Source organism: Microtus ochrogaster, unplaced genomic scaffold, assembly GCF_000317375.1.
Source record: "Microtus ochrogaster isolate Prairie Vole_2 unplaced genomic scaffold, MicOch1.0 UNK110, whole genome shotgun sequence".
Classification (NCBI taxonomy): Eukaryota; Metazoa; Chordata; class Mammalia; order Rodentia; family Cricetidae; genus Microtus; species Microtus ochrogaster.
Window position 1 is genome coordinate 198,794 of NW_004949208.1, and position 16,414 is coordinate 215,207.

The 16,414-nt window shown below is 47.4% G+C and overlaps 1 protein-coding gene across 5 annotated transcripts in view; it reads left to right on the forward strand.

Annotated features, from left to right (window-relative positions):
* The window catches only part of Mknk1 (MAP kinase interacting serine/threonine kinase 1), a 39,999-nt gene that overhangs the window by 14,170 nt on the left and 9,415 nt on the right, over nucleotides 1-16,414 (forward strand). For 2 of the 5 annotated variants that reach the window (XM_026778186.1, XM_026778187.1), the window contains exons 1-6: nucleotides 1,052-1,242; nucleotides 3,340-3,441; nucleotides 5,688-5,785; nucleotides 9,994-10,073; nucleotides 11,469-11,542; nucleotides 13,402-13,506. In XM_026778186.1, coding sequence (XP_026633987.1) covers nucleotides 1,227-1,242; nucleotides 3,340-3,441; nucleotides 5,688-5,785; nucleotides 9,994-10,073; nucleotides 11,469-11,542; nucleotides 13,402-13,506 — 475 coding nt within the window. In that variant the 5' untranslated portion in view covers nucleotides 1,052-1,226. Of the gene's footprint in view, nucleotides 1-1,051; nucleotides 1,243-3,339; nucleotides 3,442-5,687; nucleotides 5,786-9,993; nucleotides 10,074-11,468; nucleotides 11,543-13,401; nucleotides 13,507-16,414 lie in introns of those variants that run through there. The other 3 variants (XM_026778185.1, XM_005371481.3, XM_026778184.1) reach the window with 2 other exon arrangements.

Genomic DNA, 16,414 nt, shown 5'->3' on the forward strand with positions numbered 1-16,414 from the left:
CAGGTTCCTGCATTTCTGCCTAGACTTCACATTCTGTCTGTGTTCATATGCGTGCATGCATAGCTATACACGTGCAATACATTTTTAAAGCACATTTGTATAAACTGTGTCATTGAGATCTTATAACAATCTAGCAGGCAGCCGGAGGAGGTGTGTTTTTAGACCTATTCTCAGGATGAAGGAACTAAGGTTTTTAAGAGGCAGAGTTGCTTGCCTTGAGGTTGTCTGGTTTGTTTCCTTTGTTCTCCTGACCCAGGTCCATGTGCCTTCCCTATCTGCAGTATGCCTCCCCTCATTCCACCAGAATACACAGATGGGGTCCCCAAGTACTGCTGATGTGAGCGTGAGGGCTGGAGACCATCAAAGTGCTGGGAGCCTCCAGACCACTGCAGTCTGTCTGGAAAACGGAAAACTGCTTGCTCACGTCCTCCTCAAATTACCTAGTCTAAAAGAGGACCAGGCTTCTAGAACTTTTGTATCTGAGACCTTTTTGGAGAGGGGATGTGATAGAGTTGATGGAGTTCAGAGCCCAGAGCTCCCTTTCCCTGCATCATCTGCAAGGCACTTGCATACCCACATTTCTTTCAGAGCGTGCACTCTTTCCGTTTCGATGCAGTTTGTGATTGACGGTACTCAGCTGCAGCTGTACTGTGACTTACAGAAGAGACAGCGGTGCCTAGAGGACAACAGGGACCCAGGGAATGATCAAGGCCAGAGAAAATCAGGGTCCTAGTGGAGCTTCTCTTGGAGACAGAGGCAGACATACCAGCCACTAGTCCTCCACAGTGCTACCTCATTTGTCTCATGCCTGACTTCCAGAGTGATTGATTGCACACACTGTAACTCATCTGGAGTTACTGGGGAGCTGCAAGGGGTAAGGACATTTGAGCCGGCTTTGATGGCCAGGAAGAATTCCTACAACCAGGGGAATGGGGAGGTCAAGGTACAGCGTGATTGTGGGGCTCCCCTGAGGATGCATTTGTCCAGTGGCTGGGACATACTCCATGCTAAAACTGGAGTGTGCCCGCCTCATTCCTAGCAATCTCTCCCGCCCCGTACCTCTTGCTATGAAAGCAGGGTAAGTTATACACGCTTCTTTTCATTTCACTGTTTTCCTACATGTTTCCTTCCTAGTTCCAAAAAACAACTCTCCCTCAACAAGTTCTGTTTGCAAGAAAAACCTTAGCCATTTGTCCCTCCTGGAGTACCGTCTTCCACTGAGATCCATGCAGAATAGACCAGGTATTCTGTCTATGTGTGTGAAGCCATAAAATCTAATATTGAATGTGTGGCTCTGCCCAGGGGTATGCTACTTCCGCTGGAGGCTCCACAGTCCTGCTGTGGTAAAGAGCACGTATAAATTGCTGCTAACAGGGTTTTCTATCTAGAGCTGTAAGTATGCCTGAGAGTCCCCTGTGAGTCACAGTGCTGCCAGCTCTCCTGCTGTTCTCCACACTGCCTGCCTGTTGGCTGTTTGGTTTGTCCACAGGCCACTAATCAGAATGTGGTCAGGGGAGGATGAAGGAGCTGAAACCGCAATCTGTTCACTCCACTCTGGGTTTGCAGCACTGGTGAGAAAATAGTTGGAACGAGCATTGACCCTACATCGCATACCAGAGGGACATAGTCCAGTCTGTCCCGTCCTGTCCCATCCGGCCCCGCTCCTCCAGACCTGCAAAGATAAATGACCTTGTGCTTTGTTTCTGAAGGATTTCTCACAGCCTCCTGTAAATGCATCTGGATGGCATTTTTCCTTGTAATTTACCTTACGCGTGTGGCTACTTCAGTAGCAGTGTTTAATCCTTTGAGAGCCATAGGGCGTTGTTGTCCCCAGGTAGAACCTGTGTTTGAAGCTGTCAGCAAGAGTAATATTTTTAGATACTCTGTGGATTCTTTCTCTTTCTCTCTCTTTCTCTCTCTCTCTCTTTCTCTGTATGTGTGTGTGTGTGTGTTTTCTTCCCTATTCTGGAGTTCTGGAGTGTAATTGAAAACCTGCTGTTATCTCCCTAAAATGGAAGGAGGGATGCCTCTAAGTAGAGCCGTCAGACGCTCCGCTGCTTAGCTGTGCTTTCTGGATTGTGGCACCGAAAGTGGCGCTCTGCATGCTTCCTGCTAACAGTGCCTGCCTCTCTGAGCAGCATGCATTTGGGCAGTGGCACTACGCAATCTTCCATCGGATCCTTGGAGGAGGGAGTGGGCCTTGCCCTCAGTGAGCAAAGAGCCAGATTCCATTTTGAATTCCTCAAGAAAAGCCAATCCTCAGAGCCTATGTTTATTGAAGTCTGGTGTGAAAGTCTCACATCCTCTGCCCATCAGCTCTCAGTGCCTCTATTTTAGAGGGATGTAGAGGTTTAATCACCCTGGTGGGGATTTAGACCCAGAGACTTCAGAGAAATCTTATTATTTCTAACTGCAGGCAAAGAGTATTAAGGCTCCACTCTGGATCAGGGCCACGACATGTTCTATAAGTAATTTATCTTTAGCAGGGGAAGGCCCCTTCTAGAGTGGCCTAGAAACAAAACTGCGATTGGCTCTTATTGTTCCTCTTTTTCTCTTTCCCCTCTCAGTCTCCTACTGCTTCATTCTGTCCTGACTCTTCCTGCCCAGTATGTCCCATGTCTGTGTCTGCCAGCATGGGAGCCAGGTGCCTGCCAGGGCGAGATAATGATGTTTTTACAATAAGTGACCTCATCCAGCAGCCTGTCTTAGACTTGTCAGCTGCGGGGCTCTCTGCACTCTTTCAAGGAAGGACCGGGGAAAGAGAGGATGATGTGGCATTCAATCTGTGCTCCTGGGGTGAAAGAATTGGGGGCTAGGCTCAGCCCAGCCCCCACCCCTCTTGTTGTCTTTGAGGATAAAGCGGACTCTGTAGAAGGCCTTTCATAGCCCCCAGTGCATATCCATGGAAATAGCGCTCAGCTTCTGATTTTTCCATCGGGTTCTATTCCTTGTCCCTTCCTTACCTAGCTCCTAGCCCCAAGGACCCTCCCTTTCTGATGATCACAGTGGGCTTTGCTTGTAGATTGCCTGTTCTATTTGGGAACTCTGGTTTAGCTGGTGGCAGATCTTTATCCATGTGATAATGAGCTTGGCAAATGCAGGCTTGTGGTGGCCTCTCCTAATCTAGCTGCCTGTCTGAGTCCCTTCCCACAGTTAATGATCTCCTTTAATGGTTTTGCCTTTAGTTTTGCCTCCTGGGTCAAAACAAATCAATATCTCTCACAGATATTTAAAACCGTCAGTATAAAGCTCCTGGGTCTCTTTCTTTTCTCCTTATGGGTAAACTCACTGCTTGATCAGTACAGTGCAATTTCCTTCATGTTCCTTCTTGTCTCCCAGACATGGGCAGCAGTGAGCCCCTTCCCATCGTGGATAGTGACAAGAGGAGGAAGAAAAAGCGCAAGACCCGGGCCACTGACTCTCTGCCAGGAAAGTTTGAAGGTTGGTCTGGGCCTGAGTCTGGGCTGCAGGAGGGAAGGGGCATCTGTGACAGCCTCAGGACCAGATTCCAGGACACGTCACCTCAGAACCAGGTCATCCTTGTGATTAGTAAGACAGGTGAGTGAGGAGCGATCAAGAGGGAGAAAAGATGGGCAAATCTCTCAGGCGAGGTACTGGCCTCCTCTGAATGGCGTGAGCATCGCCTCAGTGGTAGAAAAGCCAATCTGAGAGCTAAGAGACTCCCATGTGCCAGCCCTCTTTAGATGCGAGCTGCCTTCTGGTGGTTCCTACAAGGCTGGGGGGTAGAAGAACCAGAAAAGAGGAAGCAAGAACACTGAGGCCACAGCCACAGTGACAGTGCAATCTTCTCTAAGTGGGGAACTAGCCTCCCAGAGGCTGCAGCAACTTGTGCTGCATGTGCTTGGCTCCTTTTGAGAAGTCATTGCATTTAGGGTACACGACATTACATCATCAGACATTTTGGATGACCAGGCTTAAGGCACTAGGCTGGGGGCCACCAGGGTTATCTCTGGGCATTCAATGAGAAGACGTGAATCACTGGGTGTTTCTACTAAGTGATGAAGGGTCAGTAGCCTCTTTTAGGAATAGCGTATCTCCTTTATGTGGGTTTCACTGTGAGACTTGAAATAACTTCCCCTCATGGGCCCTCTTCCTAAACTTGCACACACATAGGAAATTGATAGTTTTGTAGAATGTTTTGATAGAAAACACTGTATGAATCAGGAATACTTTACTCCTATCACCTAACATCCTGGTGTAAAGGGCAGTACTGAAGGATGCTGTGGGAGAGAAGCATGCCTTTTAAATCACCTGCAGGTAGTAGTCAGCAGTGTCAACATGGGCCATCCATTCCCATAGACAGCTGCAAGGATAGACTGTAATGGAACCAAGAGAGCACTTAGTATAGAGGTTTATTGTTTTTCTCTTCTTTTTTTTTTTTTCCTGAGATATAGTCTCTCTATGTAGCCCTGGTTGTCCTGGAACTCACTGTGTAGACCAGGCTGGCCTTGAACTCATAGAGATTTATCTGCCTTTGCCTCCCAAATACTTGGATTAAAGGAATGTACCACCACATCTGGCGCACACGTGTGTGTGTGTGTGTGTGTGTGTGTGTGTGTGTGTGTGTGTGTGTGTGTACACATGCACGCGTGTGCTGGGCAGTAGGGGAGAGAAGAGTCCCTGGGGCTTTAGAAGGCGTCACAGATCAGCAGGTCTTTTGTTTGTTTGTTGAGCACAGAAAGGTTTCCTGTCACACATGCAAGCACAGACAACAGACATCTCATGACTAAGAGTGATAAAATCTCCTGATGTTGATCAAGTCTTCTGCTCAGGCTGTAGGTTTAAAAACTAGGTCGCCTCAAGAGAACGGCTGAGGAAGGAGCAAGGGAGGATGAGGTCAGTTCCAGCAAGGGTTGTGGTAGAGTCACAGCTTCCTTTGGAAGAGGCTCAGAGAATTGTGTTTGTGGCCTTGGGCAAGTGTTCTGAACACTCCTCCCACCAGGGTCTGTCACTGCTCTGCCATGACCACTCTGACCTGGAACTTCAAGGCATTCTTTACATCCTGCTCTGTGTCTTCATTTCCTGTGGGTGACTTTCAGAAACCTCTGTGGCTCTTCTGGTGACCTCCACTTTGTGTGTATAAAATAGTTGTCCCCATGCCTGGCTCAGAGCTGGGCACATAGTAGGTGTTCAGCAAATAAGTAAATGAATGAGTGAATGCTGTTCATTCGAATGATACCCTTCTTCCAGGATCCCTGGGTTGCCCGCTGGGTTTCCCCATTCACTTCCCCTTCTTGCTCCTCCTCCACTCCTTGCTCTTGCTGTGCTCCCCCTGCATGGTACTCACCAGGGCCTGGGCTGGTCTGGGCTGCTGTGTATGTTTGTCTTCCCTACTGGACCCAACCCTTAGAGGGGAGGGACTGGATTCTGTTCCTCACTCTGTCCCTATTATGTTACCTGACACAGCAGATGCCCAGAAAGTAGGTGCTGAATTGAAATCCGTCCTCTGACCTCATCTCTAAAATGAGGAATAGGTGTCTGCCGATTCTTGTTGAGAGTCGGAAGCTGTCTGGGAGAGCTAGGAGGTTCTTGTCACTGAGGCTGCAGGCACCACGGCCTCTTCTGCCTGGATGAGCAGACCAGAGAAGCCAAGTGACAGTCGCTCTTGCCGCCATGGCTTGCAGTGGGGTGATTCACCTGGCTATTCTCTCACCTGTTTCCTTCAGATGTGTACAAGCTGACCTCTGAGTTGCTGGGAGAGGGAGCCTACGCCAAAGTCCAGGGTGCCGTGAGCCTGCAGACTGGCAAAGAATATGCTGTCAAAGTGAGTATCGCACACAGTCCCCACCTCTACTTTGCAAATTGTCTTTCCTAGCTTGTCCCAGGTCAAATAAATTGTGTACTATGCAGCATGGTAGCTCAGAAAGAACAGGACGGAGGGTGACCACACCTGCATTCACCGGACTCAAATCTGGGCTATTCAACTTAATTGCTTTGTGACCTTGAACAAGTTACTCAGCCTTCTGTCCTTCAGTTTCCTCTTCTGTAAATGGGTGTAAATTATAGAATTTGCATAGGATTATGGGGATTAAATAAGTTCATATATGTAATGTACGTACATCCTTGTCTGTCACATAGTAGACTGTTTCTGATCACTGCAATAAGCGACATCAGCTTTGGAAGTAGACGCTCTACCTGAGTCTGCTTTTTTTGTTTTTTTTTGGGGGGGGGAGGGAGGGTTTGTTTTGTTTCGTTTGTTTTTTTGAGATAGGGTTTCTCTGTAGCTTTGGGTCCTGTCCTGGAGTTAGCTCAATAGACCAGGCTGGCCTCAAACTCAGAGATCCACCTTTCTCTGCCTCCCATGTGCTGGGATTAAAGGTATGTGCCACCACCACCTGCAACCTGAGTCATTTTTAACAAACTTACTTGACTTCGGGCAACTCACTGAATTTGTGAAGCCCTGGTTTCTCTATGTAAATGAGAGTGACAGTTCCTGTCCTCAAAATCTGGTGAAGAGATTATGATAAACCACAAAGTACAAGCAAGGACCAATATCAGGACAGTGAGGACTAAGACCTGAAGTGACTGACCACTCGGCTTTGGGGCAGATGTGGACTTCGCCTCAGTGTTGCCTTTAATTAGCTGCATGACGCTGGCATGTCTCACTTTCAAACCCTTTGGCTACTGAAGAGATAGAGGCAGAGCTGAGGTTCTCAAAGTAGGGCCCCTGGGGCAGCAGCACCAGTGTCCCCTGGAGTGTGAGAAATGCTCATGATCTTGCCCGAATGCGTTAGAAATTAGGCCTGGCCCAGCACTGTGTATGTATGTCACCATCCAGGTGTGATCCTCGGGATGGTTGGAAAACCCTGATGGAGGGCAGATGTCAACTGCAGTGGGCAGCCATCAACCAGTGAGCCAGCAGCACAAAGAGACAGGTTTCTCGGTGTAGGAGAGAGCCTGGAGCTGTATCTTTGCAAAAGTGTCCCCATGATTCTGAGGCACACTGAGGACCACTGAGTTTTCCAGGGAAAGGCTTACAGAAGCTGGGGAGGCATATCAGTTAGGTTTATTTTAGAACAGCCAGCTGAGCTATCCGGTCTAAGCATTGCCTCCTTTGGGGCAATCCTGCTGAACTGGATCCAAAGAAACATCTCTTCCAACCAGATCTCCTCAATCCCAGCTGTGGATTATGATTATGAGGAATGTCTCTGCTTAGCCATCTGGCTGGGGTTTTGCTCCACATATAACAAAAGAGCTACTTCCTTTCCTCTTTGTAAACAAATTGCTATAAATTAAAAAGAATTTTTAATATGCTTAAAGATGATTAAAGCATAGGCACACATATGTAAATATTAAGTTGAATGGAGCCCAGTGTTATGGCGTGTAGACAGAAGTTTCTGTCCTGCCCGGTCCTGCAGCCCTTCAGCCCCAAAGAAACACACAGAGGCTTATATGAATTATAAACTGTTGGCCTATTAGCTCAGGCTTATTATTAACTAGCTCTTACAACTTAAATTAACCCATAATTCTTGTCTATGTTTAGCCGCATGACTTGGTACCTTTTCTCAGTGTGGCATTCTCATTTTGCTTCCTCTGGGTCTGGCTGGTGACTGACTCTCTACTTTTCCTTTCCCCAGAATTCTCCTAGTCTGGTCACCCCACCTATACTTCCTGCCTGGCTACTGGCCAATCATTGTTTTATTAAATCAATATGAGTGACAAATCTTTACAGTGTACAAAAGCATTATCCCACAGCAGTGGTACACAACTTTAATCTCAGTGCTTGGGAGGCCAAGGCAAGCAAAACATCCTGAGTTCCATCCTCATTTACATAGTGAATGCTAGGTCATCCGGAGCTATATAGAGAGATTCTGTCTAAAAAAACAGATGAATGGATGAGTGGGTGGGTGGACGAATAGATTGATGGGTGGGTGGATGGATGGATGAGTGGGTGGGTGGGTGGATGAGTGGGTGGGTGGATGGATGAGTGGGTGGATGGATGGATGGATGGATGGATGGATGGATGGATGGGTGGATGGGTGGATGGGTGGATGGGTGGATGGATGGGTGGATGGGTGGATAGGTGGATGAATGGGCAGATGGATGGATGGACAGATGGATGGACAACAGGTCTGTTTCTTCCAGAGTGAGTCACAGGAGGAAAACATGGCCCTCTGATCCGTGTTTCTCTGGAAAATTTAGGTAATTTAAAACAAGCCAGATCTCGCAGCATGACTCCCGAGACATGGCTTACTACTGCTTTTCCTTTAAGCATCCACACAGTGACTGCAGAACTGGGATGAAATGTCCCAACAATCTGATCCACACTGCCTCTAATTCAAAGTAGTTATCCATGTTCTGCTCCCTGGCTAGTGGTGAGTCCATTCATTGGTTACCTCCTCAGAGAGAAGTCAGCTGTTGCTGGAAAGCCTGCCTGCTGGAGAGTTGTCTCTAATTTTGACCATCCCTTGTAGTGGCATTTCATTTGTATTTTTAATAAATAAAACTTGCCTGAAGATCAGAGAGTAAAATAGCCCCACTGGTCAGCCTTACAGACCAGACAGTGGTAACACACACCTTTAATCCCAGTAGCCACACTAGTTTGCCATAAAAACGGGACGGTGCATGCCTTTAATTCCAGTGGTGCACGCCTTTAATACCAGCCCTAAAGAGGATTATAAAATAGGAGGAGACAGCTCTCAGACACTGTCTCATTCTGAGATTCCTGGAGGCAGGATCACCATTTTGTACTAAGCTTGAGGTAAGAGCCAATGGCTGGGTGTTTTGCTTTTCGGATCTTCAGGTTGAACTCCAATTTCTCTTAGTTTTTAGTAATCGTGCTTCAATTCCTGATTGATGAATGTAATTGAATAGCTCAGAGTAACATGGTTTCTGTTCCCCAGCACTGCACTTTGCTGATAGTTCAAAAGATGGGTCCAGAATGATTTCCTAACAGGTGTGACTAACCCAAGTTACAGTTGGATACACATTATTGTGCTACATCAAAGTAGAATCTTTTGAAGTGTTGAGCCAGGCAGCTAGAAGGAAGGGTCAGGATGTTCCCTTCTGAGCTGTAAAGTGGGACTAACTCTGCCTGCAGGCTCTGTTTACAATGCTTCAGGGCTCCGGATAGTTCCAGAGGGCTTTTCAGAGTCAGCTAGACCCCCCACAAACCTCTACTGAGTGGGTTCATGTGTTGCTCAAGTCAACACTTGCCAAGACGCTCCAAGTGGAGATGCAGCCAGGCAGCAGGAGCTGCCCACACTATGGGAGGAGATGCAAAGCCCTTGGTGCTGAAGATTCTGTCTAGGCTGGGTGCAAGTGGGCTAGAGAGAGGACTGGGAGTGGACAGAAGATAGACACCTTCCTTATCTTTTTAGCATGGTTGTCAGGGTTGACCAACAGAGAATGTCTGAATTACTTACGCAAAGCCTGCCAGAGAGGAAAGTTAGCAGAAGAGGAAGTATTTCTGTAGGAGTTGCAGTGTGGCATCTGAGTAGAGTCTTTGCTTCCTCTCCACCCTGTCCTCCCTCATCCTTGCCCTTTCTCCATCTCGATACAGTCATACCTGCTCTTTGAGACTAAGAGTCAGTAGAAAGTGCTGTCTCACTGATCGCTCCAGCCCTCATGTGCAGCCAGGAGCTAGCAGATTCATATTTTACTGATTTTTATTTGTCTGGATGAGGGCATCAGATGCCCTGGAACTGGAGTTACAGACAGTTGTGAGCTGTCATGTAGGAGCTGAGAATTGAACCTGGGTTCTCTAGGAGAGTAGCCAGTGCTCTTAACCACTGAACCATCTCTCCAGCCCCAGAGCAGCAGCTCTGTAAGCTGCCACAGTGGTGTACATGGCCAGAGAGAACCACATGGAAGCCCTTGGGCTGCTGTCCTGCTTCCACAGTCACTGAAGGCTGTTCCAGCTCCTGCTGCAGAGTAGATTTGGACTGTGTCTGACCTTGCCTCCTCCCAGGGGCTCTGGCTGGGGATCTTGAGGTCAGGCAGTGTACTTGACACATTTCATTCTTCCCACAGATCATTGAAAAGCAAGCAGGGCACAGCCGGAGCCGAGTATTCCGTGAAGTGGAGACGTTGTATCAGTGTCAAGGAAACAAGTGAGTGTGTTATGTAGGTGGCCGATTCTCTGGAGAATGCTTGGCCACAGGAGGGATCCCTTCTCACCACCCCAGCTCTTCCCACATCGCCGTCACTGTGTCTCTCTACAAGCTCATGGACCGTCTATCTATCCAGGGCAGAGAAGGGATAGTAGTTCATGGGTAGGAAGATGAGCACACCCAGTCGGTGTCTATTTGAGGAAGAAATGGGGTTTCATTTTCTTCCAGTGCCTTGGAAGATGGCCCAGCAGAGTAGTGCCTGGTAGCAATCTTTAGGGCTGCTTTAACCCCGACACAGTGTTGAAGACTGTTCCCTGCTATTTCCTCTTCTCAGTGGCTGCCTTACAGTGCTGAAGTTGGACCAGCACTCTGCTTGATAACCGGGCCACAGTAACCTTTAGCCCCGTGTTACACAGCTACAAATGAGTGGTCCTCCCTCTGAGGCTTTAAATCAGGGTCACCTCCAAGATTTGCCCCCCCCCTTCCTTGGCAGGGTCAGCAGGGAGCCAGTGGCCTGGTATTGATGGCTTTGTTATTAAGCTCGGACGATGGAGGCTGCTGTTGATTTAACTCCAGGCACTGCCTCTACAATCTTCTTTCAAATTAGGCCATTTGGCCATCTTATTTGGACGCCTTCACACTAGTAAAAGCCTGGTATCTCCCCAAGTGGTCAGCATTTTTTTACGAGGGACAGATTTTTATTTTCAGCCCTGCAGCTTCTTAGTTCAGCATTAGAGACTCGACTAGTTTTATTTCGTTCTTCTAAAGAAAAAAAGCCCCCAACACCTCCAGTATCCAGGCTGGTGACTTCCCCGCTGAGCTACAAGACGACCTTGTTGGCAGAGCAGTGCAGTACTCAGGTAGACAGAGAGTGCTCACCGGGGAAGGCCACAAGTGCTACGGTGGCCAGGAGCGCAGCGGTTTCATTAAGCAGCGCTTAGCAGTTAGGGTCTAGCGGTGCCCACGTTAGGCCCCAAGTCTATTTGACAGATGTTTCCATTTTCTCCAGGCAATGTAAATACTGCCCCATGATTTATGGGCAAGAGGGAGGGCAAGTAATTATTTGCTGCTTGCCTCCAGGACACACACCTACTATTCAGTGTTATTAGCCGCAATTGCTTCCAGTCGGCTGCAGATTTTATTCAGTTTAATGTGACCAGGACTTTTTATAACTCTACCTAGTGGGTTTTAGGGTTGGGGTTTGACAGCACAGACTTGGCGAAAGCACCAGAGACTAAACATTATGGAAAGATAAGGTGACCTGAATCTGCTCCTCAAACATGAGTCCTTAATAAGCATTCTGATTCGAGTTGATTTCTGCCCACTACAGCCACTGTACTGGATGTTTATTAGTGGACATTAGCATATAATGCTCCCCCCTTTTCTCTGTTTAAGGAACATTTTGGAGCTGATTGAATTCTTTGAAGATGACACACGGTTTTACTTGGTCTTTGAGAAATTGCAAGGAGGTATATCTCGTTGAGTATGTGTTTGGACTTTGGATTAAGACCCAGGGTGGTGATCATCCATCATGAATCCCAGAGACTTCTAAAAATGAGTCAAGCTAATAAAAAGGATGAAGGACTTAAAAGCTGCCCTTGGTTTGGAAGAAGGGAGGCCGCAGGGAAGGGTGATAATTAGCATTTTGCAGAGCTTAGAATGTCACCTGTGCGGGCAGTCTATAAATGCCTTTTCATTATAATAGGAGTCATATATAGATACTGTTAGTGATCAATTTATCAATCCGCTGTTTTGACACATTCACTATTTAACTAAATTAATTATGAAGCGGAAGCTTTGGCTTCTATTGTAAAGTCTAGAAAGGCTAAACAGAGGAGAAGAGGGCCCCATTGTGTGGAACAGACTCAAGATACAAGGAGGACAAGAACACGCCACCCTTGAGGCAGAAGGAAGATAGCTTTCTGCCACCACACTGCTGTCACTGGAATGTACATTTAAGTGGCTCTTCTGACACAGTGAAAGCAACAATGACACATTCCCTCCCCTTTGCTCACCCAGCCCTAGGACACATTCACAAGGTGAAGTTACAGGAATGTGCAGAGCTCAGTCGAACGCCTCATGGAGGGGCTTTTAGAAACTATCAAAGCTAAACCTAAGTCACCCTTCTCAGCCACCATGACTTGGAAACACCAGCTTTTTCCAAAGGGCATTCTCATCTGTACAAGCTTTTGTTAGCTTCTACCTCATAGCGCTGCTGAAAACTTAATGAGACAGTACTTGGGAAACACTGAGCCCTGTGCTGAGAGGCACAGAGGGGTGCATAAGTGCTGGCTGTTGGTGTTAGTAAGACAGCTGACTATGCTTAGGGACACCTGAGAAGTATGCAGAATAGTATTCTCTGCCTTGCTGTTTAAATCAATTTAGAAACCAGAGACTTATTCAGCAGGGCAAAAGCCATAATGAATAAGCATAGACCATTTTTAGGACCACCTTCAGCACAGAAATACTGGCGTCCAGTAGTGCGTATGGATTACATGTTAAGAATACTGGGCACAGCTAGGTCTTCTTTAGCCATATCACTTAAGGTGTGGCTCTGCTGAAGCCAGACTGTAGGGTTGAAAGGGTTGTGAATGGGCTCAAGACTGCTTACCTCCCCGCAGGGGTTGGACCACCAATGACAGGAAGTATACACAAACTCTGAGGCTGAATTTACTGGGCAAAAGTCATAGCTCCATCACTTGCTAGTGTGTGAGCTTAGGCAAATTGCTTGACCATTTTTGATATGAAATTGCCCATTCATAAAATGGGAATAGCTGTTCTGTCCATTTTGTGCATTTGTGTTGAGATAATGTGTTTAAGGAGGACTGAACAGTTCTTGGCACATAGTAAATACTTAATAAATGTTAATCATTGCCAACAAAATTAACAATGACATGGAAAGGAGAATTTTAGGAGGAAAAGCAGTCCTGTCTTCTCATATCCCCTCCCCCCAGAGTTTTACTTACCCAATGAGCATAGGAATTTCCCCTGGAAGGCCTGTGTTCTCATCTGGATCTGAGTTCAGAGGAAGAGGAGGAAATGTCTCTAAGCCCCCGCACCCCTATGTGTGTTCACTTTTAGTTCCTTTTGGTTTCAGAAGCCAGATCAACCCCAGTTAGCTTTAGTATTGTTTTCCCTTGTATATAATTCTTTTCTGCATCAGAACTCCTCATAGGGGTGATCTGGTTCAGCAGTGCCAGCACCACAGCTGGTGCTAGACATTCAGCAATGAATAAGCCCCATGTCCCCACCCCAACCTTGTGCTGTAAGAAGTGATGCTTACCACAGCCTACAAAGCCATTTTTCTTGTCCCTCTGCTCCCCGCCAGGCTCCATCCTGGCGCACATCCAGAAGCGGAAGCACTTCAATGAGCTAGAAGCCAGCAGAGTGGTGCGGGACGTTGCCACTGCCCTTGACTTCCTGCATAGTAAAGGTGACGGAAACCTTTGCCTTGGGTGGGCAGGTTGGGCTGGCAGCCTCTAGGTACCAAGGTAGAGGTCACAGTCCTGGCAGGGGACCTGTCTACAGGTAGCACAGCTGGTTCCTCAAGATTCAAACTTGTGCACTTAGTAAGGGGAAGTGACATGTCTCTAGGGTTTGCTGTGGAAGATGGGAGATGGTAACGTGGCAAGACAGAGGTACAGGAAAAGAAGGGAGAAGACAGATTCCACACCCCCATAGCATGTGTGGGGTGGTGCACCGTTGTTCTATGTAAGTGATGTTTCTTTTCTTTTTTAAAATTATTTTTTTAATTATGCATGTGTGTCTGTGTGGTTGTATAGGCAAGTGAGGGTTGGTACACTAGGAGGCCAAAGGCATCAGACCCCCCTGGAGCTGGGCTTACAGGTGGTTACGAGATGCCTGCTGTGGGTGCTGGGATCCACATTTGGGTCCTCTGGAAAAATGATTAACACACTTAACCATGGAGCCATCTCTCCAGCCCCTCCTTTTCTTTGCAAATAATGTAAAACTCATAAACGAATGGCTCATTGCCATGTGAACATTTTAGCATCGTTCCTTTTCTTCTTTTAAAGCATATCACCTGTATCTCTCTTTCAAGTTGACCTGGTAGGGTATAGGTAGTCTTGTGCATATGATAATTTAAGACCTTCTGTAGTGAATTAAATATTTCCACATGTCCATAAGTTCATTAGACTATTAAATACATTTTTAATGCCATAGAAAACTGAGTTACCCTCTGGTAACACTCTTGTGTTCCTTCAGTGGTCACACCCACCTGTGGTGTTATGGTAAGGACTAGGAGAGATGACAGTGTCCTCCATGGTGGTTGACACATTACACTTGTTATGTATTAGATGAATTCATTTATGTATTTGTGTGTATCTTCTTTGTGTCTTGTGAGCATATGTGTGCACACAGGTTAGGAACTATACCTGTGTATAGCAATGGGATCATTGTGCACAGTTCTTGTCATATACATGCATATATACACAGTACATACAGAAGAATGCACGCAGCTATATACACAAATTCATATATAATAAAGGCTTATAGCAGTGTCGTGTATGTGGCCTCTGGCACAGAGTAGTCCTTTGTTAGATGTTACTTCTCTTCCTCTACCCTCTCTCACTGGACATAAAGAGTTTTTATTTCTCAAATTACTTTCCTTGAAGTAAAGCTTTGTGCCTGGTTTGGGCAGGGGAATGGAGGCGGAGCAAACTGAGTGAGCACTACTCCCTGCACAGCTGTGCTGTGAGGGCTCAGGCCCAGCTGTGGCATGCCATCCATGCCTTCTACTCTGTGTCTGACATAGAGCGCATCCAGGTGTGGCAGGGGAGCAGACGTTCAGGCTCATTGGCTCCTCCTGGTTCCTCGGTGGCTGAAAGTGATCTGCAAACTGCTGGTGTCCATGCTGGAGCCTGGCTTTGTACCTGAGCTGAAAATTCCTAGAAGGGGATGTCTGTACTTTGTGCGGCGTGATGAATGGAAGGGGCTCTATTTCTGAAAGCTGGGATGCATGCAGGTAACACCTGCCTGACAAAGATTTACAACTGCTCCCCAAGCTGCCTCTGCAGATTGCAAAACTGGGTCACACTTTTCACAGGAGCATACCTTGGGGGAGGGGCAAAGGCAGTTTTATTTTTTATTTATTTATTTACAAAAATGCACTAACGGGAACAGAGGCCAGTGGTGTCTTAGGAGTTCCGAAGTGCCTGTTACCGTCCAGTTGGCACGCTGCCCGTGGACTAGAGGTTGGAGGGGATGAAAAACGATTTCCAGCTGAACTTGGCTGTTTTCTAAATAACTTCATGCCGGAAAGATGAATTGGGCAAGAATGGGTCAGCCACGAAACAAGTTCCCTACTTTTAAATACTGGGCATACTGCAGCTTAACCTCTGGGAAATGAACCGGAGCAGCTGGATGGCTGGCGTGTTCACTCAGGCAGGTCCATTATTACAGCCCGGCTCCCTGAGTTCTCGGGCTGGGGCACAGATGGACCACGGGCACCTATTTGGAGAGGAAGGCTCCGTGTGCAGCTTGTGATCTTCTGTGGGAGCACTTGCCATAATAGAAAATATACTTCACTTTTAGTGCAGTGAGCAGTAGCCTGACTCAATTTGTGCAGGCCGGCCTGAGTTGCTCTGGGTTCTCATTCAATTAGGTGACTGATGAAGTTACTTAGCTTGCTGGAGCTCAGCTGTTTCCTCTCTATGAAGTGACTTCTGAAGCCTGGGCCTGGCCTGTTATAGGGAATTGGGAGGTTGCTGGAGAAGCTGATCATCCAGGGAGTTTGAGTATGGCGATTCACTTTCCCCTCGCTCTCTCTTTAGCTGCTTCCCAGGCCTCAGAAGCTGACTCTTGTTCAGTCTTCCCGGTCTTGTGTCTCAGTGCTGTGTGTGCTGTGGAGGGAAGGAGGGGAGAATTCTGTTTTCTCTGCCAGAAACATGGCTTCATGTTGATTCTGTTCCTTTCTGTGGCTAGAAGATGGTTTTCCCCAGGTGCCTTCTTATCCATTTCAGCAAAAATTTAACCCCATCATGGGTCAGCCACTGTCTGCAGGCCTCTGCAGGAGGTCTGACCCAAGCATTGGGGTGTCTGTCTCTGGAGAGCAGCATGCTCTGTCAAAGCTTTGCTGCAGACATGGCAGCCACGGACATGCCATGCCAAGCAGGTAAGAAGGAACCATGAGAAGCCTTGGGAGAATTGCAGGTTAACGCTTGGTCCTCTGAGCATCCCAGGAGTCACATTGGAGGAATCTTTTTCTAAAATCAGTTGCACAAGAAGAAATGAGGTAGAGCCATCCAGGCCCCCAAGATACTCTCAAACAAGGCACTAATTATTTCTGCATCACTGTCCCAAGCCTTGCCATCTGCAGGGCT